The sequence below is a fragment of the Salmo salar genome, chromosome 26 (genome assembly GCF_965601325.2).
Source record: "Salmo salar chromosome 26, fSalSal1, whole genome shotgun sequence".
Taxonomy (NCBI): domain Eukaryota; kingdom Metazoa; phylum Chordata; class Actinopteri; order Salmoniformes; family Salmonidae; genus Salmo; species Salmo salar.
Genome location: NC_138316.1, coordinates 50,868,637 through 50,895,000, shown reverse-complemented (window position 1 = coordinate 50,895,000; position 26,364 = coordinate 50,868,637). Strand labels below are relative to the sequence as shown.

General features: G+C 44.1%; 1 protein-coding gene and 1 non-coding gene across 2 annotated transcripts in view; both read left to right on the top strand.

Annotated features, from left to right (window-relative positions):
• Positions 1-26,364, top strand: part of LOC145864305 (OTU domain-containing protein 7A-like) — an 85,667-nt gene that overhangs the window by 46,729 nt on the left and 12,574 nt on the right. The window contains exons 6-9 of the mRNA XM_082969907.1: positions 3,190-4,107; positions 4,225-4,337; positions 5,433-5,560; positions 6,970-7,119. Of these exons, the coding sequence (XP_082826033.1) occupies positions 3,190-4,107; positions 4,225-4,337; positions 5,433-5,560; positions 6,970-7,119 (1,309 nt within the window). The remainder of the gene's footprint in view (positions 1-3,189; positions 4,108-4,224; positions 4,338-5,432; positions 5,561-6,969; positions 7,120-26,364) is intronic.
• Positions 254-324, top strand: trnaa-ggc (transfer RNA alanine (anticodon GGC)). The gene has a single exon. It is a non-coding gene; the product is annotated as a tRNA-Ala (tRNA).

Here is a 26,364-nt window from a genome sequence, read left to right as displayed (position 1 = left end):
GACTCTTGTTACTTGTCTGTTCCCATCAGGATAGAGCTGTTGTTATTGTTGTTGTTGTGTTACTATGAGTCACTCGTACACACTAGTCTATGATGAACACATCACATGACACATGGCACAAGCCTTGTACTGTAACACACTGTTCCACACGGTCAAAATTATATTCAAACTTTGCATGTCATTTTAAACCTTTGATTTTACAATTGGATACAGTCACTGTTTCATTAGAATCTATGCAAATATTACGAATTGAGGTGTAGCTCAGTTGGTAGAGCATGGTGTTGGCAACGCCAGGGTTGTGGGTTCGATTCCCACGGGGGACCAGTACGGGAACAAAAAATGTAATGTAAATGTAATCAGCGTGTGGAGTCCAAGACTTAGTTTAATGAGACAGCTGGAGGAAGTGTAGATACAACATCTATCTGTTTGGTTACAGATTACTGGTAGTCTGTAGATAAAACAACATCTATCTGTTTGGTTACAGATTACTGGTAGTCTGTAGATAAAACAACATCTATCTGTTTGGTTACAGATTACTGGTAGTCTGTTGATAAAACAACATCTATCTGTTTGGATACAGATTACTGGTAGTCTGTAGATAAAACAACATCTATCTGTTTGGTTACAGATTACTGGTAGTCTGTAGATAAAACAACATCTATCTGTTTGGTTACAGATTACTGGTAGTCTGTAGATAAAACAACATCTATCTGTTTGGATACAGATTACTGGTAGTCTGTAGATAAAACAACATCTATCTGTTTGGATACAGATTACTGGTAGTCTGTAGATAAAACAACATCTATCTGTTTGGTTACAGATTACTGGTAGTCTGTAGATAAAACAACATCTATCTGTTTGGATACAGATTACTGGTAGTCTGTAGATAAAACAACATCTATCTGTTTGGATACAGATTACTGGTAGTCTGTAGATAAAACAACATCTATCTGTTTGGATACAGATTACTGGTAGTCTGTAGATAAAACAACATCTATCTGTTTGGATACAGATTACTGGTAGTCTGTAGATAAAACAACATCTATCTGTTTGGTTACAGATTACTGGTAGTCTGTTGATAAAACAACATCTATCTGTTTGGTTACAGATTACTGGTAGTCTGTAGATAAAACAACATCTATCTGTTTGGTTACAGATTACTGGTAGTCTGTAGATAAAACAACATCTATCTGTTTGGTTACAGATTACTGGTAGTCTGTAGATAAAACAACATCTATCTGTTTGGTTACAGATTACTGGTAGTCTGTAGATAAAACAACATCTATCTGTTTGGTTACAGATTACTGGTAGTCTGTAGATAAAACAACATCTATCTGTTTGGTTACAGATTACTGGTAGTCTGTAGATAAAACAACATCTATCTGTTTGGTTACAGATTACTGGTAGTCTGTAGATAAAACAACATCTATCTGTTTGGATACAGATTACTGGTAGTCTGTAGATAAAACAACATCTATCTGTTTGGTTACAGATTACTGGTAGTCTGTTGATAAAACAACATCTATCTGTTTGGATACAGATTACTGGTAGTCTGTAGATAAAACAACATCTATCTGTTTGGATACAGATTACTGGTAGTCTGTAGATAAAACAACATCTATCTGTTTGGATACAGATTACTGGTAGTCTGTAGATAAAACAACATCTATCTGTTTGGATACAGATTACTGGTAGTCGTTAACACAACCCCTGACCCCATTGTTGTTTTCTGTTATATGAACAGCTGTTGTTACTGCATCTCCAGAGGCCCTTAGTTCACTTCCTCTACCATTAGATAGTTCTGAGCCTATCAGAGTTCACTTCCTCTACCATTAGATAGTTCTGAGCCTATCAGAGTTCACTTCCTCTACCATTAGATAGTTCTGAGCCTATCAGAGTTCACTTCCTCTACCATTAGATAGTTCTGAGCCTATCAGAGTTCACTTCCTCTACCATTAGATAGTTCTGAGCCTATCATAGTTCACTTCCTCTACCATTAGATAGTTCTGAGCCTATCAGAGTTCACTTAGGTTGTTCTGTCCCTATCAGAGCAGAGCTAAGCCTCTGTACCAGTCCTCTGCTCCTCTCCTTCCGGACTCTCGCTCCATTCTCCCCTGTTAAAGGTGGAATATGCAAAAATTGCTCTGTCATTTCCTGGTTGCTAAAATTCTAATAGTTTTCCAAATTCCAGTTTATGTGACCAACCATGCAGCCATTGTGTAGAGAATTATTGTACCATCTAAACCGCTGTGAAATGTATTTTCCATAATCCAAAATATTGTACTTTCAGCTGTATGAAGCTGGTGAACAAAAGCAAAAGTAAAAGACTCAAAAACTAAACTTAAGAACTCTCTTTCTCCTCTCCTTATTCTCTCCTCTTCTCTTCTTTCCTTCTCTCTCTCTTTCTCCTCTCCCTCTCCTTCTCCTCTCCTCCTCTTCTTTCCTCTTCTTTCATTCTCTTCTCTCCTCTTCTCTCCTTCTCTCCTCTCCTTCTCCTCTCCTTCTGCTCTCCTCTCCTCTTCTCTCTCCTTCTCTTCTCCTCTCATTCTCTTATCCTCTCCTATTCTCTGCTCTCCTTCTTCTATCTTTATTTTAAGAATGTGAAAAGTCAGAATAATAGTAGAGAGAATGATTTATTTCAGTGTTTGTTTAGCAGAAACCTGTTGTTCTGTGATTTGATTTGCCACTTGATCACACACCCCAGGTGGCTGTGTGTTCATGATGACGTCAGTGTGCTGTATGGTGCCACGCTCTGCTCAGTCAACACCTACTGTTCTATGTCTGCTGACTCATTTAGACCGGAAAGGGCCGTAGGACACACACTCACACACACACACTCTCACACACACACTCTCTCACACACACAAACACACTCACACACACACACACACACACACACACACACACACACACACTCACTCACTCACTCACTCACTCACTCACTCACTCACTCACTCACTCACTCACTCACTCACTCACTCACTCACTCACTCACACACACACACACACACACACACACACACACACACACACACACACACACTCACACGCACACTCACACTCACTCTCACACATACTCACACACACACACCGCCCCCAGTGCTGTAGGAGACAGTATATGGAGGTGTATTAGAAAGGCTCTGGCTCCACCCAGAGCATCTGTGAAATGAGGCCCTGTACCCCCTCCAGAGCTCCAGGCTTCTGGCTGAGCAGGGTCAGCCCTGTCCCCCCTGTCCTGCACCCCTACTGGGCCTGGAGGTGGCACCATGTCCCCTGTCCTCCACCCCTACTGGGCCTGGAGGTGGTACCATGTCCCCTGTCCTGCACCCCTACTGGGCCTGGAGGTGGTACCATGTCCCCTGTCCTCCACCCCTACTGGGCCTGGAGGTGGTACCATGTCCCCTGTCCTCCACCCCTACTGGGCCTGGAGGTGGTACCATGTCCCCTGTCCTCCACCCCTACTGGGCCTGGAGGTGGCACCATGTCCCCTGTCCCCACTGTCCTGCACTCCTACTGGGCCTGGAGGTGGCACCATGTCCCCTGTCCTCCACCCCTACTGGGCCTGGAGGTGGCACCATGTCCCCTGTCCTGCACCCCTACTGGGCCTGGAGGTGGTACCATGTCCCCTGTCCTCCACCCCTACTGGGCCTGGAGGTGGTCAGCCCTGTCCCCACTGTCCTGCACCCCTACTGGGCCTGGAGGTGGTACCATGTCCCCTGTCCTGCACCCCTACTGGGCCTGGAGGTGGCACCATGTCCCCTGTCCTCCACCCCTACTGGGCCTGGAGGTGGTACCATGTCCCCTGTCCTCCACTCCTACTGGGCCTGGAGGTGGTACCATGTCCCCTGTCCTCCACCCCTACTGGGCCTGGAGGTGGCACCATGTCCCCTGTCCTCCACCCCTACTGGGCCTGGAGGTGGCACCATGTCCCCTGTCCTGCACCCCTACTGGGCCTGGAGGTGGCACCATGTCCCCTGTCCTCCACCCCTACTGGGCCCGGAGGTGGCACCATGTCCCCTGTCCTCCACCCCTACTGGGCCTGGAGGTGGCACCATGTCCCCTGTCCTCCACCCCTACTGGGCCTGGAGGTGGCACCATGTCCCCTGTGTGTGTGTGTGTGTGTGTGTGTGTGTGTGTGTGTGTGTGTGTGTGTGTGTGTGTGTGTGTGTGTGTGTGTGTGTGTGTGTGTGTGTGTGTGTGTAACCCTCTGTGTTCTCTCCTCAGTCAGGGCTGGTGTACACGGAGGAGGAATGGGAGAGAGAATGGAACGAGCTGCTGAAATTAGCTTCCAGTGAACCGCGTACACACAGCAGCAAGAACAACAACAATACTGGAGGGTGAGTATAACACACACACACACACACACACACACACACACACACACACACACAGAACGGAGAGCAGTGAGCACCAAACTGGTTTACTATTGATTAGCTGAGCATTGAGACTGTCATGGGTTATGATGGTGGCTGGTTGATGTCTGTTTAAAGCCCTGACTATGGTGTCTATAGGTCAATACCAGATCAGTTATGATGGTGTCTATAGGTCAATACCAGATCAGTTATGATGGTGTCTGTAGGTCAATACCAGATCAGTTATGATGGTGTCTGCAGGCCAATACCAGATCAGTTATAATGGTGTCTATAGGTCAATACCAGATCAGTTATGATGGTGTCTATAGGTCAATACCAGATCAGTTATGATGGTGTCTATAGGTCAATACCAGATCAGTTATGATGGTGTCTGCAGGCCAATACCAGATCAGTTATGATGGTGTCTGCAGGCCAATACCAGATCAGTTATGATGGTGTCTATAGGACAATACCAGATCAGTTATGATGGTGTCTATAGGTCAATACCAGATCAGTTATGATGGTGTCTGCAGGCCAATACCAGATCAGTATTGATGGTGTCTGCAGGCCAATACCAGATCAGTTATAATGGTGTCTGTAGGTCAATACCAGATCAGTTATGATGGTGTCTATAGGTCAATACCAGATCAGTTATGATGGTGTCTGTAGGTCAATACCAGATCAGTTATGATGGTGTCTGCAGGCCAATACCAGATCAGTTATGATGGTGTCTATAGGTCAATACCAGATCAGTTATGATGGTGTCTGTAGGTCAATACCAGATCAGACCTGCTAATGCAGGATGTAGTAATCCTCAAGATTATGTAAAAAACTATGGACTCTGAGGAGTTGTCATGGGCCAGGATTCACACACACACACACACACACACACACACACACACACACACACACACACACACACACACACACACACACACACACACACACACACACACACACACACACACACACACACACTTGACATTCAAATATCAGCCAGCATTAGAGGTATATTTTGAAATGTTTGTTCAGTAGATCTGATGGTTTGTTAGTGTCTGACAGGGTTGTGTCTTGATACAGGGTGGATAACTCAGAGGACCCTGTGTATGAGAGTCTGGAGGAGTTCCATGTGTTTGTTCTGGCTCACGTGCTGCGTCGACCCATCATAGTGGTGGCTGACACCATGCTACGGGACTCAGGGGGAGAGGGTGAGTACACACGCCATGCTACGTACTGCAGAGATCCATTATAGTGGTGGCTAGATGCTACATACTGCAGAGATCCATTGTAGTGGTGGCTAGATGCTACATACTGCAGAGATCCATGTAGTGGTGGCTAGATGCTACATACTGCAGAGACCCATTGTAGTGGTGGCTAGATGCTACATGCTGCAGAGATCCATTGTAGTGGTGGCTAGATGCTACATACTGCAGAGATCCATTGTAGTGGTGGCTAGATGCTACGTACTGCAGAGATCCATTGTAGTGGTGGCTAGATGCTACATGCTGCAGAGATCCATTGTAGTGGTGGCTAGATGCTATGTACTGCAGAGATCCATTGTAGTGGTGGCTAGATGCTACATACTGCAGAGATCCATTGTAGTGGTGGCTAGATGCTACATACTGCAGAGACCCATTGTAGTGGTGGGTAGATGCTACGTACTGCAGAGATCCATTGTAGTGGTGGCTAGATGCTAGGCGCTCAGAGACCCATTGTAGTGGTGGCTAGATGCTAGGTGCTCAGAGACCCATTGTAGTGGTGGCTAGATGCTACATACTGCAGAGATCCATTGTAGTGGTGGCTAGATGCTAGGTGCTCAGAGACACATTGTAGTGGTGGCTAGATGCTAGGTGCTCAGAGACCCATTGTAGTGGTGGCTAGATGCTAGGTGCTCAGAGACCCATTGTAGTGGTGGCTAGATGTTAGGTGCTCCGAGACTCAGGAATATGCTCGAATCCCAGAGCAGGAGAAGGTGAAAGATCTGTCGATGTGACCATGAGCAAGGCACTTAACCCTAATTGCCTGAGGGTCCCGGTTAATAATGGCAGTCCCTGGCCGTGACCCCACTCTCCCAGGTCGTCTCAGGGGGAGTTGGTATAAGCAAACATAATCATAATAATAATCATATTCACACATGTATTCATATACACTAGTACATGTGTGAAATAGGACAAATATAAGTATCCACCAAATTATTATTCATTATTATTATTATTATTACATATTCACACCACAGACATACCTGCTCACAAAACCCAAAGAAGAAGAACGATCCGACTCAGAGTCATGTATCTAGAGAGTTAGAGAGGACATTTTAGGTTTCTGCATTATGATGCATTTATATGACACTACATTGCATGGCAGCCATGTTAGCTCCCCATGGGCAACAATGCTATGTACAAGATTTCAAATTCTTGTCATAAATGGATATATACGGAATGTTCAAAGGCACTAACATGGCGTCCAAAAGCCCAACTCTTTAGACATATGGCTCTGGTAAGACTCATAAATTGAACTACTCTCATTCCTAGATGGGACAAACAGAGAACTTCAGACTGGACCTTTCATCTCAATCTCCATGTAATAGAATTCCCTGACCTCTTCTCCCCTCCCGCAGCATTTGCCCCCATCCCGTTCGGAGGGCTCTACCTGCCCCTGGAGGTGCCTCCTAACCTGTGCCACTGCTCTCCCCTGGTCCTAGCTTACGACCAGGCACACTTCTCTGCCCTGGTGTCCATGGAGCAGAAGGACCAACACCAAGAACAAGGTAAGACAGACGACTAGAAGTTGTCTGAGGATGTCCTAATATGTATACCGTAACACCTAAGGTGACTGAGGATGTCCTAATATGTATACCATAACCCCTAAGGTGACTGAGGATGTCCTAATATGTACACCATAACTCCTAAGGTGACAGAGGATGTCCTAATATGTATACCGTAACCCATAAGGTGAGTGAGGATGTCCTAATATGTATACCATAACCCCTAAGGTGACTGAGGATGTCCTAATATGTACACCATAACCTCTAAGGTGATTGAGGATGTCCTAATATGTATACTGTAACTCCTAAGGTGACTGAGGATGTCCTAATATGTATACCGTAACTCATAATGTGACTGAGGATGTCCTAAAACGTATACCATGACTTCATAAGGTGACTAAGGATGTCCTAAATAGTGTACTGGGACTCCTGAGATGACTGAGGATGTCCTAAATAGTGTACCGGGACTGCTTAGGTAACTGAGGATGTCCGGAAATGTATCCCGTTTAAACCAAGGTGTCTGAAGATGTCTTAAAGTGGATTCCTACCAATGGAGGCTGGTGAGAGGAGCTATAGGAGGACGGGCTCATTGAAATGGCTAGAATGGAATAAATAGAACGGTATCAAACACATCAAACATATAGAAACCACATGTTTGACTCCGTTCCTTTTATGCCATTCCAGCCATTACAATGAGCCCATCCTCCTATAGCTCCTCCAACCAGCCTCCACTGATTCCTACTACTCAAACCTAATCTCCATGGAGACGAAGAACCAGCATCAGGTACAAGGTAGGCTGGGGTCACGGTAAACATTTTAGGACATTCTCAGTCACTTTAGGGGAGACGGCACATATTTTAGGACATTATCAGACACTTTAGCCATTTTAGGGACACCCTCAGTCAACATAATGACTAAATAGGCACATCTTGATTTCTACAAGTGATTCACATTCCTGGATCGTCTTTATCATGGTGTCCCTGGATCAACAAGTTCACGATGAAGTAGACAAGCAGGTAGACAGACATACAGTCTGTTATGTAGATGAAACAGGTAGACAGACATACAGTCTGTTATGTAGATGAAACAAGCAGGTAGACAGACATACAGTCTGTTATGTAGATGAAACAGGTAGGTAGACAGACATACAGTCTGTTATGTAGATGAAACAGGTAGTCAGACATACAGTCTGTTATGTAGATGAAACAGGTAGGTAGACAGACATACAGTCTGTTATGTAGATGAAACAGGTAGACAGACATACAGTCTGCTATGTAGATGAAACAGGTAGTCAGACATACAGTCTGTTATGTAGATGAAACAGGTAGTCAGACATACAGTCTGTTATGTAGATGAAACAGGTAGTCAGACATACAGTCTGTTATGTAGATGAAACAGGTAGTCAGACATACAGTCTGTTATGTAGATGAAACAGGTAGACAGACATACAGTCTGTTATGTAGATGAAACAGGTAGTCAGACATACAGTCTGTTATGTAGATGAAACAGGTAGTCAGACATACAGTCTGTTATGTAGATGAAACAGGTAGACAGACATACAGTCTGTTATGTAGATGAAACAGGTAGTCAGACATACAGTCTGTTATGTAGATGAAACAGGTAGACAGACATACAGTCTGTTATGTAGATGAAACAGGTAGACAGACATACAGTCTGCTATGTAGATGAAACAGGTAGACAGACATACAGTCTGTTATGTAGATGAAACAGGTAGACAGACATACAGTCTGTTATGTAGATGAAACAGGTAGACAGACATACAGTCTGTTATGTAGATGAAACAGGTAGTCAGACATACAGTCTGTTATGTAGATGAAACAGGTAGACAGACATACAGTCTGTTATGTAGATGAAACAGGTAGACAGACATACAGTCTGTTATGTAGATGAAACAGGTAGTCAGACATACAGTCTGTTATGTAGATGAAACAGGTAGACAGACATACAGTCTGCTATGTAGATGAAACAGGTAGACAGACATACAGTCTGTTATGTAGATGAAACAGGTAGACAGACATACAGTCTGCTATGTAGATGAAACAGGTAGACAGACATACAGTCTGTTATGTAGATGAAACAGGTAGACAGACATACAGTCTGTTATGTAGATGAAACAGGTAGACAGACATACAGTCTGTTATGTAGATGAAACAGGTAGACAGACATACAGTCTGTTATGTAGATGAAACAGGTAGACAGACATACAGTCTGTTATGTAGATGAAACAGGTAGTCAGACATACAGTCTGCTATGTAGATGAAACAGGTGACTCTACACAGGGGTGTCAAACATACGGCCCGCGAGGGGATTGAGTTAAAAATATATATATATAATAATAATATAAATATGTATTATATTTTTTTAATTTTATACTTTAAAGCTGCACAATGCCGAAATTCCTCCTCCATTTCCTGGTTGCTAAAATTGTAATAGTTCCCCTAATTATGTAACAGAACAAGCACATAGTGTAGAGAATCAATGTACCATCTAAAGCACTGTGAAATATCTTTTACATTACCAAATATATTTTATATTCAGCTGTTTGAAGCTGGTGTACAAAACAGAAAATAAAAGACGCAAAAAATGAAACTTTAGAACAGGAAGCGTAGAAATAGTGCACATAGAACAGACCTACCGGTTTCTTAGACTTGCTTTTAATGAGAATGACAAATCTATTGTATAACTAATATGTCGATGTGAATTTGGTCGAGTTTCCCATAAAGTTACATATCGCAACTTTAAAATGTGTAAATGCCAAATGGAAACTGTGTAGAATGATAACGGACCGACGTTCATACAGTATCTCAACTGTGTAGAATGATAACGGACCGACGTCCATACAGTATCTCAACTGTGTAGAATGATAACGGACCGACGTTCATACAGTATCTCAACTGTGTAGAATGATAACGGACCGACGTTCATACAGTATCTCAACTGTGTAGAATGATAACGGACCGACGTTCATACAGTATCTCAACTGTGTAGAATGATAACGGACCGACGTCCATACAGTATCTCAACTGTGTAGAATGATAACGGACCGACGTCCATACAGTATCTCAACTGTGTAGAATGATAACGGACCGACGTCCATACAGTATCTCAACTGTGTAGAATGATAACGGACCGACGTTCATACAGTATCTCAACTGTGTAGAATGATAACGGACCGACGTCCATACAGTATCTCAACTGTGTAGAATGATAACGGACCGACGTCCATACAGTATCTCAACTGTGTAGAATGATAACGGACCGACGTTCATACAGTATCTCAACTGTGTAGAATGATAACGGACCGACGTTCATACAGTATCTCAACTGTGTCCAGCTAATAATCACCCCAAAATGAAAGCTACACAGTCAGGGAGGACTATCATTTGGATATATAACACATTTTCAGTGCGGCCCTCCGAACCTCGTTGAAGACAGAATACGGCCCACGGTGCTAAATGTTTTTGACACCACTGGCTCTACAGTCCTGCTCTATGTAAGGTGTCTGTGATCCAGGCTAAAGCTACCAGCTACAGGACTGGATACACTAGAGAGATCCTTGTGTTAGTCTGCCCTCTGTGGGCCCCTTTTTCATCCTGACTGGCTCCTTTCACCCTCCCTCCCTACTTCCCCTCCTTTCCTCGCTCTCTCCCTTCCTCCATCTCTCCCTCCTTCTCTCCCTGGGCAGGCATAGGGCTGCATGGACAGACAGCTCACACTAGATAGCCTGGAACACAGCCCAGTTTGGCTTTCCCTTCCTGCTTATGGAGAAGGGTGGGGGGAGAGAGAGGGAGAGGGAGATAGGGAGATGAAGAGAGAGAGAGAGACTAGAGAGAGAGAGAGAGAGACTAGAGAGAGAGAGAGAGGGGGGGGAGGAAGAGAGAGTGGGAGAGAGAGACTAGAGAGAGGGGGGGAGAGAGAGAGAGAGACTAGAGAGAGGGGGGAGAGAGAGAGGGGGGGAGAGAGAGAGAGGGAGGAAGAGAGAGAGAGAGAGACTAGAGAGAGAGAGAGAGGGGGGGGGGGGAGGAAGAGAGAGAGTGGGAGAGAGAGAGAGACTAGAGAGAGGGGGGGAGAGAGAGGGAGGAAGAGAGAAAGAGAGAGAGAGAGAGACTAGAGAGAGAGAGGGAGATACTTTTTTTCTCTCTCCCTTATAATAACAATCTGATTTTTTAGCCTTCCCAGCAATGCTGGGTTTCTATGCTTGTTTTATTGCTGTGGTTTAGCAAATATGACTAAAGCCAGTCTATGTAAACAGCTACAGTCATTTAAAACTATTTTTAGATTGACTCATAGTATTTGAATATTTCCTGCTTTTACACTAAGTTGGCCCAATCAGCATTTCCACTGCCTTCCACTAAAATGAAGGAGGCCATTTTATCTTAAAGCCTCTATTTCCTTCAACACTCTTACTGGCTATGTCTGCTAGCTGTTCAAAGGCACTAACATGGCGTCCAAAAGCCCAACTCTTTAGACATATGGCTCTGGTAAGACTCATAAATTGAACTACTCTCATTCCTAGATGGGACAAACAGAGAACTTCAGACTGGACCTTTCATCTCAATCTCCATGTAATAGAATTCCCTGACCTCTTCTCCCCTCCCGCAGCATTTGCCCCCATCCCGTTCGGAGGGCTCTACCTGCCCCTGGAGGTGCCTCCTAACCTGTGCCATGTTATGTAGATGAAACAGGTAGTCAGACATACAGTCTGTTATGTAGATGAAACAGGTAGTCAGACATACAGTCTGTTATGTAGATGAAACAGGTAGACAGACATACAGTCTGTTATGTAGATGAAACAGGTAGTCAGACATACAGTCTGTTATGTAGATGAAACAGGTAGTCAGACATACAGTCTGTTATGTAGATGAAACAGGTAGACAGACATACAGTCTGTTATGTAGATGAAACAGGTAGTCAGACATACAGTCTGTTATGTAGATGAAACAGGTAGACAGACATACAGTCTGTTATGTAGATGAAACAGGTAGACAGACATACAGTCTGCTATGTAGATGAAACAGGTAGACAGACATACAGTCTGTTATGTAGATGAAACAGGTAGACAGACATACAGTCTGTTATGTAGATGAAACAGGTAGACAGACATACAGTCTGTTATGTAGATGAAACAGGTAGTCAGACATACAGTCTGTTATGTAGATGAAACAGGTAGACAGACATACAGTCTGTTATGTAGATGAAACAGGTAGACAGCCATACAGTCTGTTATGTAGATGAAACAGGTAGTCAGACATACAGTCTGTTATGTAGATGAAACAGGTAGACAGACATACAGTCTGCTATGTAGATGAAACAGGTAGACAGACATACAGTCTGTTATGTAGATGAAACAGGTAGACAGACATACAGTCTGCTATGTAGATGAAACAGGTAGACAGACATACAGTCTGTTATGTAGATGAAACAGGTAGACAGACATACAGTCTGTTATGTAGATGAAACAGGTAGACAGACATACAGTCTGTTATGTAGATGAAACAGGTAGACAGACATACAGTCTGTTATGTAGATGAAACAGGTAGACAGACATACAGTCTGTTATGTAGATGAAACAGGTAGTCAGACATACAGTCTGCTATGTAGATGAAACAGGTGACTCTACACAGGGGTGTCAAACATACGGCCCGCGAGGGGATTGAGTTAAAAATATATATATATAATAATAATATAAATATGTATTATATTTTTTTAATTTTATACTTTAAAGCTGCACAATGCCGAAATTCCTCCTCCATTTCCTGGTTGCTAAAATTGTAATAGTTCCCCTAATTATGTAACAGAACAAGCACATAGTGTAGAGAATCAATGTACCATCTAAAGCACTGTGAAATATCTTTTACATTACCAAATATATTTTATATTCAGCTGTTTGAAGCTGGTGTACAAAACAGAAAATAAAAGACGCAAAAAATGAAACTTTAGAACAGGAAGCGTAGAAATAGTGCACATAGAACAGACCTACCGGTTTCTTAGACTTGCTTTTAATGAGAATGACAAATCTATTGTATAACTAATATGTCGATGTGAATTTGGTCGAGTTTCCCATAAAGTTACATATCGCAACTTTAAAATGTGTAAATGCCAAATGGAAACTGTGTAGAATGATAACGGACCGACGTTCATACAGTATCTCAACTGTGTAGAATGATAACGGACCGACGTCCATACAGTATCTCAACTGTGTAGAATGATAACGGACCGACGTTCATACAGTATCTCAACTGTGTAGAATGATAACGGACCGACGTTCATACAGTATCTCAACTGTGTAGAATGATAACGGACCGACGTTCATACAGTATCTCAACTGTGTAGAATGATAACGGACCGACGTCCATACAGTATCTCAACTGTGTAGAATGATAACGGACCGACGTCCATACAGTATCTCAACTGTGTAGAATGATAACGGACCGACGTCCATACAGTATCTCAACTGTGTAGAATGATAACGGACCGACGTTCATACAGTATCTCAACTGTGTAGAATGATAACGGACCGACGTCCATACAGTATCTCAACTGTGTAGAATGATAACGGACCGACGTCCATACAGTATCTCAACTGTGTAGAATGATAACGGACCGACGTTCATACAGTATCTCAACTGTGTCCAGCTAATAATCACCCCAAAATGAAAGCTACACAGTCAGGGAGGACTATCATTTGGATATATAACACATTTTCAGTGCGGCCCTCCGAACCTCGTTGAAGACAGAATACGGCCCACGGTGCTAAATGTTTTTGACACCACTGGCTCTACAGTCCTGCTCTATGTAAGGTGTCTGTGATCCAGGCTAAAGCTACCAGCTACAGGACTGGATACACTAGAGAGATCCTTGTGTTAGTCTGCCCTCTGTGGGCCCCTTTTTCATCCTGACTGGCTCCTTTCACCCTCCCTCCCTACTTCCCCTCCTTTCCTCGCTCTCTCCCTTCCTCCATCTCTCCCTCCTTCTCTCCCTGGGCAGGCATAGGGCTGCATGGACAGACAGCTCACACTAGATAGCCTGGAACACAGCCCAGTTTGGCTTTCCCTTCCTGCTTATGGAGAAGGGTGGGGGGAGAGAGAGGGAGAGGGAGATAGGGAGATGAAGAGAGAGAGAGAGACTAGAGAGAGAGAGAGAGAGACTAGAGAGAGAGAGAGAGGGGGGGGAGGAAGAGAGAGTGGGAGAGAGAGACTAGAGAGAGGGGGGGAGAGAGAGAGAGAGACTAGAGAGAGGGGGGAGAGAGAGAGGGGGGAGAGAGAGAGAGGGAGGAAGAGAGAGAGAGAGAGACTAGAGAGAGAGAGAGAGAGGGGGGGGGGGAGGAAGAGAGAGAGTGGGAGAGAGAGAGAGACTAGAGAGAGGGGGGGAGAGAGAGGGAGGAAGAGAGAAAGAGAGAGAGAGAGAGACTAGAGAGAGAGAGGGAGATACTTTTTTTCTCTCTCCCTTATAATAACAATCTGATTTTTTAGCCTTCCCAGCAATGCTGGGTTTCTATGCTTGTTTTATTGCTGTGGTTTAGCAAATATGACTAAAGCCAGTCTATGTAAACAGCTACAGTCATTTAAAACTATTTTTAGATTGACTCATAGTATTTGAATATTTCCTGCTTTTACACTAAGTTGGCCCAATCAGCATTTCCACTGCCTTCCACTAAAATGAAGGAGGCCATTTTATCTTAAAGCCTCTATTTCCTTCAACACTCTTACTGGCTATGTCTGCTAGCTCGACGGATGGAATGAAGTGTAATATGTACCAAAACGTAAACATACATGTATCATCATTAACGACAGTATTAGTAATTAGTCTTCTCGGTTGAATCCTTGTCTGTGCCGTTCTTTTGGTAGTGGGATGTAATACACCGAAACACCACCAGAGGGCATCGCTGACTAAATGAAAGAAGCCATTGTGCAGCCAGTGAGGGACGGACTGCAACACTGTTTCACACAGACAGTAATGCACTTTTCTTTTGTTCCAGTCCAACACTAACACACCTGATTCAACTAATCTGCTCATCATCAAACCCTTATTTAGTTGAATCCCGTGTGCTACTGTTGGGATGGAATGAACACGTCTGTCCTGTGGGTCCCCCGCCACCACGACTGGCGTTGAATATCGCTGCTATTTTTTATTTAAACTTTATTTAACTAACAAAATCTATTTTATTTATTTATTTAACTAGGCAAGTTAGTTAAGAACAAATCCTTATGTACAATGACGGCCTTCCCTTGCTATTTAGTTGCCATTGGATCCTGTTGATGTGTTCTGAGATGAGTTCCTGCCGTTTCTTTTAGACAAAGGGTTGTAACTAGGCAGCTAACTGTGGAATCACACAGCCTTACTGCCTTACAGGTGGTCTAAAGACTTGTTTTGACAGCTGCCGCTTTTGATAACCACCATTTTGTGTCAAACTGCTGTATTCATACTGTATCCGTGGATCTACTATCTCTCTCATAGAAATATAGGGTCTCTATCTCTTTTGACCACCATTTTGTGTCAAATTGCTGTATTCATACTGTATCCGTGGATCTACTATCTCTCTCATAGAAATATAGGGTCTCTATCTCTTTGCCCCTGGCACGCGCACGCCGGGATCTCTTCCCCGTGGGTCCACCGACCACCTGGCCTGCTGATTCATACTGTATCCGTGGATCTACTATCTCTCTCATAGAAATATAGAGTCTCTATCTCTTTTGTCCACCATTTTGTGTCTAACTGCTGATTTCATATCCTATCTGGGTACCTGTTGTCTCTATTCTCCCATTTAGCACAATCAATGGGAAGATCTGTGTTGTTCAGTGTTCCTTGATAGCTGTAGTGTTTGTGACCTTCATGTCCCAGACAGGTTTCTACCAGTCTCTGTTTACTATAGAGAGGAACACAGCACACCACCACACGTTGAGGCTAGCTTGACCAGACACACTGACTGTTCATGGTTCAGTCCCAGATGACACCCTAAACCCTGCATAGTGCACTACTTTTGACCAGAGCATATAGTCCCAAATAGAACCCTGTTCTCTTTGTAGTGCACTACAGTGGTCAAAAATAGTGCAGTTATATAGGGGCATACGTAGGGTGCCATTTGGGGCACAGACCCAATGCTTCCCTGTTTGTATCTCCTTGTTCTGTTCTAGTTTGGAACTCCTATAAACATTCTAGAACACTGTTCAGAACAACTGCTGGCTTCCTTGTGATGTCATGCCATGTTCCAGTCAGAAGCTCCTCTGACTACAGTATATAAAAATACACAAGGTGCAATTTCAATCAATTAGCCCATGTCAGCTAACATTTCTACATTACTAGGTGAGGTAATCATCATCAAATGATGTTCCCAGGGGCCCGGACGTCCAGGGGACCCCCATTGATTTTTGTGGCGGCAGGTAGCCTAGTGGTTAGAGCGTTGGGCCAGTAACCAGCAGGTAGCCTAGTGGTTAGAGCGTTGGGTCAGTGACCAGCAGGTAGCCTAGTGGTTAGAGCGTTGGGTCAGTAACCAGCAGGTAGTCTAGTGGTTAGAGTGTTGGGCCAGTAACCAGCAGGTAGCCTAGTGGTTAGAGTGTTGGGCCAGTAACCAGCAGGTAGCCTAGTGGTTAGAGCGTTGGGCCAGTAACCAGCAACTATATCTTGCTTAGGGCCCCCAAAAGGCTAGAGGCGCTTCTGGTTGTACTCTATGCAAATTGTTGTCAGGAGCAGGGAGGGAAGGGGGAAGGAGTTATTCAGGGAGAGGATGAGGGAGGGGGTGTTCAGGGTTCAATAAGGGAGAGGATGAGGGAGGGGGTGTTCAGGGTTCAATAAGGGAGAGGGAGGGAGGTTTTTCGGGGTAAGGGGTGAGGGAGGGGTCGTTGGGTTGTTCTGGGACAGACGCTGAGGTTCTTGTCAACAGAAGAGCTGTAAACACTTTTCCAGTTCCCTGAATGAGAGGGGGGTGGGGGTCATGTCTGAACAGAAAGAGGAACAGAGACAGGACAGCATGTTCAGTAATCTGTACTCTGGGCGCATCCCAAGTGGCACCCTAGTCCTTATAGTGCTAGTCCCTATAGAGGGCTCATGTTGAAAGTAGTGCACTATAGAGGGCTCATGTTGAAAGTAGTGCACTATAGAGGGCTCATGTTGAATGTAGTGCACTATAGAGGGCTCATGTTGAATGTAGTGCACTATAGAGGGCTCATGTTGAAAGTAGTGCACTATAGAGGGCTCATGTTGAAAGTAGTGCACTATAGAGGGCTCATGTTGAAGAGTGAGGGGTGGGGGCACTATAGAGGGGGGGGCTGGGGCATGTTGAAAGTAGTGCACTATAGAGGGCTCATGTTGAAAGTAGTGCTGGGGCTATGGAGAGGGAGGGATGGAGAGTGTCGGGGGGCATTTGGTCCTCTATCTACTCTGTGCAGCTAACAGCTGCTGTAGCGTGTTGGGGGCCTAATACTGATCATAGTGATACCATCCATACCAACTGTGAACCCTGTGTGAACCATGTCTTTACACTGATATGCATAGAGAGCAACAGGTGTCCCTGTACTCTCACTTCCTCTGACTGGTCTAGTTTAACCCTCACCTTTCATGGAGGGTGTTATGGGAGAGAGGGGTATGAGATGGGAGACAGAGAGAGAGACAGAGAGAGAGAGAGAGACAGAGAGAGGGAGAGAGAGACAGACAGGGAGAGGGAGAGAGAGAGGGAGAGAGAGAGGGAGAGAGAGAGAGAGAGAGGGAGAGAGAGAGAGGGAGAGAGAGAGGTGAGAAAGAAGGAGAGAGAGAGAGAGAGAGAGAGAGAGAGAGAGGGGGTGAGAAAGAAGGAGAGGGAGAGAGAGAGAGCGAGGGAGAGAGAGGGAGGGAGAGAGAGGTGAGAAAGAAGGAGAGAGAGAGAGCGACAGAGAGAGAGGGAGGGAGAGAGGTGAGAAAGAAGGAGAGGGAGAGGGAGAGAAAGAGAGAGACAGAGAGAGGGAGGAAGAGAGAGCCAGAGGGAGAAAGCAAGAGAGAGGAGGGAGAGAGGGAGAGAGGGAGAGAGGGAGAGAGAGAGAGAGAGAGAGAGAGAGAGAGAGAGAGAGGAGAGAGAGAGAGAAAAGGAAGACAGAAAGATAGGTAGGGTATGAGAGGTTGTAACTATCTGAGTCACATTGCAGGAAGGTTGTTATTGACATGGTAAACAGGTGCACACAGCCAGGAACACAGCCTGTTTTGGACCTGGGTTCAAATACTATTCAAAATCTTTCATATACTTTGAAGTGTTTGCTTGGAGTGCCGATGGGTGGGGTTTGCACTTTTGCGATAATTACATAGGTTTTAGTGCAACAGGCAAACTCAATCAAGCACAAATACAGTAATTGAAATGATTACGAACAATATTTGAATCCTGTTGTGCTGCCAGCCTGCGTTGCGTGCCTGGCTGGCTGCCTGCGGCGTGCCGGCTGGCGCCTGCGTTGCGTGCCTGGCTGCCTGCCTGCGTTGCGCTGCCTGGCTGACTGCCTGCGTTGCGTGCTTGGCTGGCTGCCTGCGTTGCGTGCCTGGCTGGCTGCCTGCGTTGCGCTGCCTGGCTGGCTGCCTGCGTTGCGTGCCTGGCTGGCTGCCTGCGTTGCGCTGCCTGGCTGGCTGCCTGCGTTGCGTGCTTGGCTGGCTGCCTGCGTTGCGTGCCTGGCTGCCTGCCTGCGTTGCGCTGCCTGGCTGACTGCCTGCGTTGCGTGCTTGGCTGGCTGCCTGCGTTGCGTGCCTGGCTGCCTGCCTGCGTTGCGCTGCCTGGCTGGCTGCCTGCGTTGCGTGCCTGGCTGGCTGCCTGCGTTGCGCTGCCTGGCTGGCTGCCTGCGTTGCGTGCCTGGCTGGCTGCCTGCGTTGCGCTGCCTGGCTGGCTGCCTGCGTTGCGCTGCCTGGCTGGCTGCCTGCGTTGCGCTGCCTGGCTGGCTGCCTGCGTTGCGTGCCTGGCTGGCTGCCTGCGTGACTGGTTGACCTGAGAGGTGAGGTTAGGTCGTAACTCTGTCAGAGGGTTATTATGGCTTGACTTGTTCAGACGGGTGTACAGTATATCACTCCAGACTAGAGAGGAAGACAGGAGAGTTGAGTTGATGATACATGTGTTGTTGAGACTCATTTAGCAAAGGGAAAAGGTAACCTTGTGTGACATGTGGTAATCAGCCATTTTGATAGTGCAGTACAGTTGAGTTTTTAAGGTACACATTTCTCCGTTATAGAAGACAATGTCAAGGCTATTTGTGGCTCTCTTCAGAAGATAGTCATCACAACTCATTTCAGAATATATATTTTCTTCTTGACTGATTTGTTTTACAGTATAAAGGTACTGACATTTCAGGCATTATGGCTTCCATCAGTACACTACATGTAGGTTTTTGACAGATCAAACACTTCATTTAGTCTTATTTACCCAGGGGTATATTTAGTCTTCATTACCCAGGGGTATATTTAGTCTTCATTACCCAGGGGTGTATTTAGTCTTTATTACCCAGGGGTGTATTTAGTCTTCATTACCCAGGGGTGTATTTAGTCTTCATTATCCAGGTGTATATTTAGTCTTCATTACCCAGGGGTGTATTTAGTCTTTATTACCCAGGGGTGTATTTAGTCTTCATTACCCAGGGGTATATTTAGTCTTCATTACCCAGGGGTATATTTAGTCTTCATTACCCAGGGGTGTATTTAGTCTTTATTACCCAGGGGTGTATTTAGTCTTTATTACCCAGGGGTATATTTAGTCTTCATTACCCAGGGGTGTATTTAGTCTTCATTACCCAGGGGTGTATTTAGTCTTTATTACCCAGGGGTGTATTTAGTCTTTATTACCCAGGGGTGTATTTAGTCTTCATTACCCAGGGGTGTATTTAGTCTTTATTACCCAGGGGTGTATTTAGTCTTCATTACCCAGGGGTGTATTTAGTCTTTATTACCCAGGGGTGTATTTAGTCTTTATTACCCAGGGGTATATTTAGTCTTCATTACCCAGGGGTGTATTTAGTCTTCATTACCCAGGGGTGTATTTAGTCTTCATTACCCAGGGGTGTATTTAGTCTTCATTACCCAGGGGTGTATTTAGTCTTTATTACCCAGGGGTGTATTTAGTCTTCATTACCCAGGGGTGTATTTAGTCTTTATTACCCAGGGGTGTATTTAGTCTTTATTACCCAGGGGTATATTTAGTCTTCATTACCCAGGGGTGTATTTAGTCTTCATTACCCAGGGGTGTATTTAGTCTTCATTACCCAGGGGTGTATTTAGTCTTTATTACCCAGGGGTGTATTTAGTCTTCATTACCCAGGGGTGTATTTAGTCTTTATTACCCAGGGGTGTATTTAGTCTTCATTACCCAGGGGTATATTTAGTCTTTATTACCCAGGGGTGTATTTAGTCTTCATTACCCAGGGGTGTATTTAGTCTTTATTACCCAGGGGTGTATTTAGTCTTCATTACCCAGGGGTGTAATTTAGTCACAGTAGCTGTCATTTCCTTTTGGTGTATTCTGTCTTTTCAGTCAGTCTTGTGATAGATTACATATAATCCTTGAAAGATACCAAAGTTCTGGTAGTTTACTGGTCCATTTTTACATTTTCCAGTAATATACCCTCCCTTTGCAACGCTAATTATGTCTTGCAGTACATTGTCTCAATGCAGAGAGATGTATTATATTTGACAGTACAGTACATTGTCTCAATACAGAGAGATGTAATTTATCTTACAGTACATTGTCTCAATACAGAGAGATGTATTATATTTGACAGTACAGTACATTGTCTCAATACAGAGATATGTAATTTATCTTACAGTACATTGTCTCAATACAGAGAGATGTATTTTATTTTACAGTACATTGTCTCAATACAGAGAGATGTAATTTATTTTACAGTACATTGTCTCAATACAGAGAGATGTCATTTATTTTACAGTACATTGTCTCAATACAGAGAGATGTAATTTATCTTACAGTACATTGGCTCAATACAGAGAGATGTAATTTATCTTACAGTACATTGTCTCAATACAGAGAGATGTATTTTATTTTACAGTACATTGTCTCAATACAGAGAGATGTAATTTATCTTACAGTACATTGTCTCAATACAGAGAGATGTCATTTATCTTACAGTACATTGTGTCAATACAGAGAGATGTAATTTATCTTACAGTATGTTGTCTCAATACAGAGAGATGTCATTTATCTTACAGTACATTGTGTCAATACAGAGAGATGTAATGTATCTTACAGTACATTGTCTCAATACAGAGAGATGTAATTTATCTGACAGTATGTTGTCTCAATCAGTCAGTGGTGTAAAGTAATTCATCATGTCTCAGGCTTGAGGCTGATCAAACTGTGCGAGGAACTTTCTGTGAAAGGAAAGACAGAACGGCGTCACACAGACACACACAAGCAAACACACAGAAAGACAGAACAGTCTCACTGAAGACCTGTGGGAGAAACCCTCAAGACCACAGCACAACACAGCTGTACTTTATCAGAGACACAAACACACTGCTTACGTAAACACTCCCACACACACAGGATGCAGCATTCCTCTCTACATTCTGAGCGTTACAGCTAAACCTTTTTGGCAAAAGCCCTGAACGTCAGAAGCTATCTGACTGTCTGACAGACACTTTTACAGGACAGCCTGTACTCTGACTCAACAACCTTTGGAAAGAAAATTGTGATACATTTTTTAAAAAGTATACCAGTTTCATTTAAGGACCAATAAATTGACAGCCGTGCCGTATAGATGGCAAAACAGTTGGGAAGAGATGTTTGACGTACCGATGCCATGGCACATGGTATATGAACTGATACGCAAAACGCCGCCGGATTCAAAACTTAGATTTTTTTTATTTATAATACAATATTCTTGCAACCAATTGAATGTTATTTATATGAGGGATACAACCTTCCCAGCTCTGCAGATTTTGCTGCGAAGAGTCTGAATCATTCGATTTTTGTTTTTATACTGTCCATATGTAGCTTGTTTTTGGTCACTGGTCCAGGAATGGCTGAAGAATTGCAACATTTACCTGGAGCCAACTCTGCAGATAACACTACTGGTTGATCTGATAACTCTGGAGATAACACTACTGGGTGATCTGATAACTCTGCAGATAGCACTACTGGGTGATCTGATAACTCTGCAGATAACACTACTGGGTGATCTGATAACTCTGCAGATAGCACTACTGGGTGATCTGATAACTCTGCAGATAGCACTACTGGGTGATCTGATAACTCTGCAGATAGCACTACTGGGTGATCTGATAACTGCAGATAACACTACTGGGTGATCTGATAACTCTGCAGATAACACTACTGGGTGATCTGATAACTCTGCAGATAGCACTACTGGGTGATCTGATAACTCTGCAGATAACACTACTGGGTGATCTGATAACCCTGCAGATAGCACTACTGGGTGATCTGATAACTCTGCAGATAGCACTACTGGGTGATCTGATAACTCTGCAGATAACACTACTGGGTGATCTGATAGCTCTGCAGATAACACTACTGGGTGATCTGATAACTCTGCAGATAACACTACTGGGTGATCTGATAACTCTGCAGATAGCACTACTGGGTGATCTGATAACTCTGCAGATAGCACTACTGGGTGATCTGATAACTCTGCAGATAGCACTACTGGGTGATCTGATAACTCTGCAGATAGCACTACTGGGTGATCTGATAACTGCAGATAACACTACTGGGTGATCTGATAACTCTGCAGATAACACTACTGGGTGATCTGATAACTCTGCAGATAGCACTACTGGGTGATCTGATAACTCTGCAGATAACACTACTGGGTGATCTGATAACCCTGCAGATAGCACTACTGGGTGATCTGATAACTCTGCAGATAGCACTACTGGGTGATCTGATAACTCTGCAGATAACACTACTGGGTGATCTGATAGCTCTGCAGATAACACTACTGGGTGATCTGATAACTCTGCAGATAACACTACTGGGTGATCTGATAACTCTGCAGATATCACTACTGGGTGATCTGATAGCTCTACAGATAGCACTACTGGGTGATCTGATAACTCTGGAGATAGCACTACTGGGTGATCTGATAACTCTGCAGATATCACTACTGGGTGATCTGATAGCTCTACAGATAACACTACTGGGTGATCTGATAACTCTGCAGATAGCACTACTGGGTGATCTGATAACTCTGCAGATAGCACTGCTGGGTGATCTGATAACTCTGCAGATAGCACTGCTGGGTGATCTGAAAAGTCATAGTCAATCAATCAATCGTATAATAATACTTTTAGCAAAAATGTTTATTTTCAATTTACAATCAGTAGAAACTTTGAGAATAGAAAGGTTCAGAACTTTTGTGAAAAGTCACTGCACAGTTGGAAAATATATGGCAAATAGAAACCCAATATGGTTGGTGTTAAGAGATAGATGAGAGGGGTTGAATGGAGCTGAAGGTTAGGAATAATTACTAATAACAACAAGATAACTCATGTAAAACATACTGTGTCCATAAAATGTATAAAAAGAGCACAGTTTGAAAGATATGGCAAATAGAAATCAATCCGGATGGACATCAGTAATAGATGGTTGAGGGTAGAGGAAGGACATCAGTAATAGATGGTTGAGGGTAGAGGATGGACATCAGTAATAGATGGTTGAGGGTAGAGGAAGGACATCAGTAATAGATGGGAGAGGTTGAGGGTAGAGGAAGGACATCAGTAATAGATGGGAGAGGTTGAGGGTAGAGGAAGGACATCAGTAATAGATGGTTGAGGGTAGAGGAAGGACATCAGTAATAGATGGGAGAGGTTGAGGGTAGAGGAAGGACATCAGTAATAGATGGTTGAGGGTAGAGGAAGGACACCAGTAATAGATGGTTGAGGGTAGAGGAAGGACATCAGTAATAGATGGGAGAGGTTGAGGGTAGAGGAAGGACATCAGTAATAGATGGTTGAGGGTAGAGGAAGGACACCAGTAATAGATGGTTGAGGGTAGAGGAAGGACATCAGTAATAGATGGGAGAGGTTGAGGGTAGAGGAAGGACATCAGTAATAGATGGGAGAGGTTGAGGGTAGAGGAAGAACATCAGTAATAGATGGTTGAGTGTAGAGGAAGGACATCAGTAATAGATGGTTGAGGGTAGAGGAAGGACATCAGTAATAGATGGTTGAGGGTAGAGGAAGGACATCAGTAATAGATGGTTGAGGGTAGAGGAAGGACATCAGTAATAGATGGGAGAGGTTGAGGGTAGAGGAACGACATCAGTAATAGATGGTTGAGGGTAGAGGAAGGACATCAGTAATAGATGGGAGAGGTTGAGGGTAGAGGAAGGACATCAGTAATAGATGGGAGAGGTTGAGGGTAGAGGAAGGACATCAGTAATAGATGGGAGAGGTTGAGGGTAGAGGAAGGACATCAGTAATAGATGGTTGAGGGTAGAGGAAGGACATCAGTAATAGATGGTTGAGGGTAGAGGAAGGACATCAGTAATAGATGGTTGAGGGTAGAGGAAGGACATCAGTAATAGATGGGAGAGGTTGAGGGTAGAGGAAGGACATCAGTAATAGATGGTTGAGGGTAGAGGAAGGACATCAGTAATAGATGGTTGAGGATAGAGGAAGCACATCAGTAATAGATGGGAGAGGTTGAGGGTAGAGGAAGGACATCAGTAATAGATGGGAGAGGTTGAGGGTAGAGGAAGGACATCAGTAATAGATGGGAGAGGTTGAGGGTAGAGGAAGGACATCAGTAATAGATGGGAGAGGTTGAGGATAGAGGAAGCACATCAGTAATAGATGGGAGAGGTTGAGGGTAGAGGATGGACATCAGTAATAGATGGTTGAGGGTAGAGGAAGGACATCAGTAATAGATGGAGAGGTTGAGGGTAGAGGAAGGACATCAGTAATAGATGGTTGAGGGTAGAGGAAGGACATCAGTAATAGATGGGAGAGGGTAGAGGAAGGACATCAGTAATAGATGGTTGAGGGTAGAGGAAGGACATCAGTAATAGATGGGAGAGGTTGAGGGTAGAGGAAGGACATCAGTAATAGATGGTTGAGGGTAGAGGAAGGACATCAGTAATAGATGGTTGAGGATAGAGGAAGGACAGGATTAAAAACAAACACAATAGAACTATTGTAAAATAGACCTTGTCCATAAAATGTATATAGTTTGAATAAGCTGGAAATACAGGCCTAGGAGTTGTTGTTCATTAGTTTACTCCAGTTAGGGGAGGGGTGGTAGGGTTGGAGGGGAATGTATGTATGTATGTATGTATGTATGTATGTATGTATGTATGTATGTATGTATGTATGTATGTATGTATGTATGTATGTATGTATGTATGTATGTATGTATGTATGTATGTATGTATGTATGTATGTATGTATGTATGTATTTATATGTGTATGTAAACTCAGCAAAAAAAGAAACGTCCTCTCACTGTCAACTGCGTTTATTTTCAGCAAACTTAACATGTTTAAATATTTGTATGAACATAACAAGATTCAACAACTGAGACATAAACTGAACAAGTTCCACAGACATGTGACTAACAGAAATTGAATAATGTGTCCCTGAACAAAGGGGGGGGTCAAAAAATCTAAAGTAACAGTCAGTATCTGGTGTGGCCACCAGCTGCATTAAGTACTGCAGTGCATCTCCTCCTCATGGACTGCACCAGATTTGCCAGTTCTTGCTGTGAGATGTTACCCCACTCTTCCACCAAGGCACCTGCAAGTTCCTGGACATTTCGAGGGGGAATAGCCCTAGCCCTCACCCTCCGATCCAACAGGTCATGGCAGAACACTGACATTCCTGTCTTGAAGGAAATCATGCACAGAACGAGTTGTATTGCTGGTGGCATTGTCATGCTGGAGGGTCATGTCAGGATGAGCCTGCAGGAAGGGTAACACATGAGGGAGGAGGATGTCTTCCCTGTAACGCACAACGTTGAGATTGCCTGCAATGACAACAAGCTCAGTCCGATAATGCTGTGACACATTGCCCCAGACCATAACGGACCCTCGACCTCCAAATCGATCCCGCTCCAGAGTACAGGCCTCAGTGTAACGCTCATTCCTTTGACGATAAACGCGAATCCGACCATGTCCCCTGGTGAGAGAAAACCGCGACTCGTCAGTGAAGAGCACTTTTTGCCAGTCCTGTCTGGTCCAGCGACGGTGGGTTTGTGCCCATAGGCGATGTTGTTGCCGGTGATGTCTGCCTTACAACAGGCCTACAAGCCTTCAGTCCAGCCT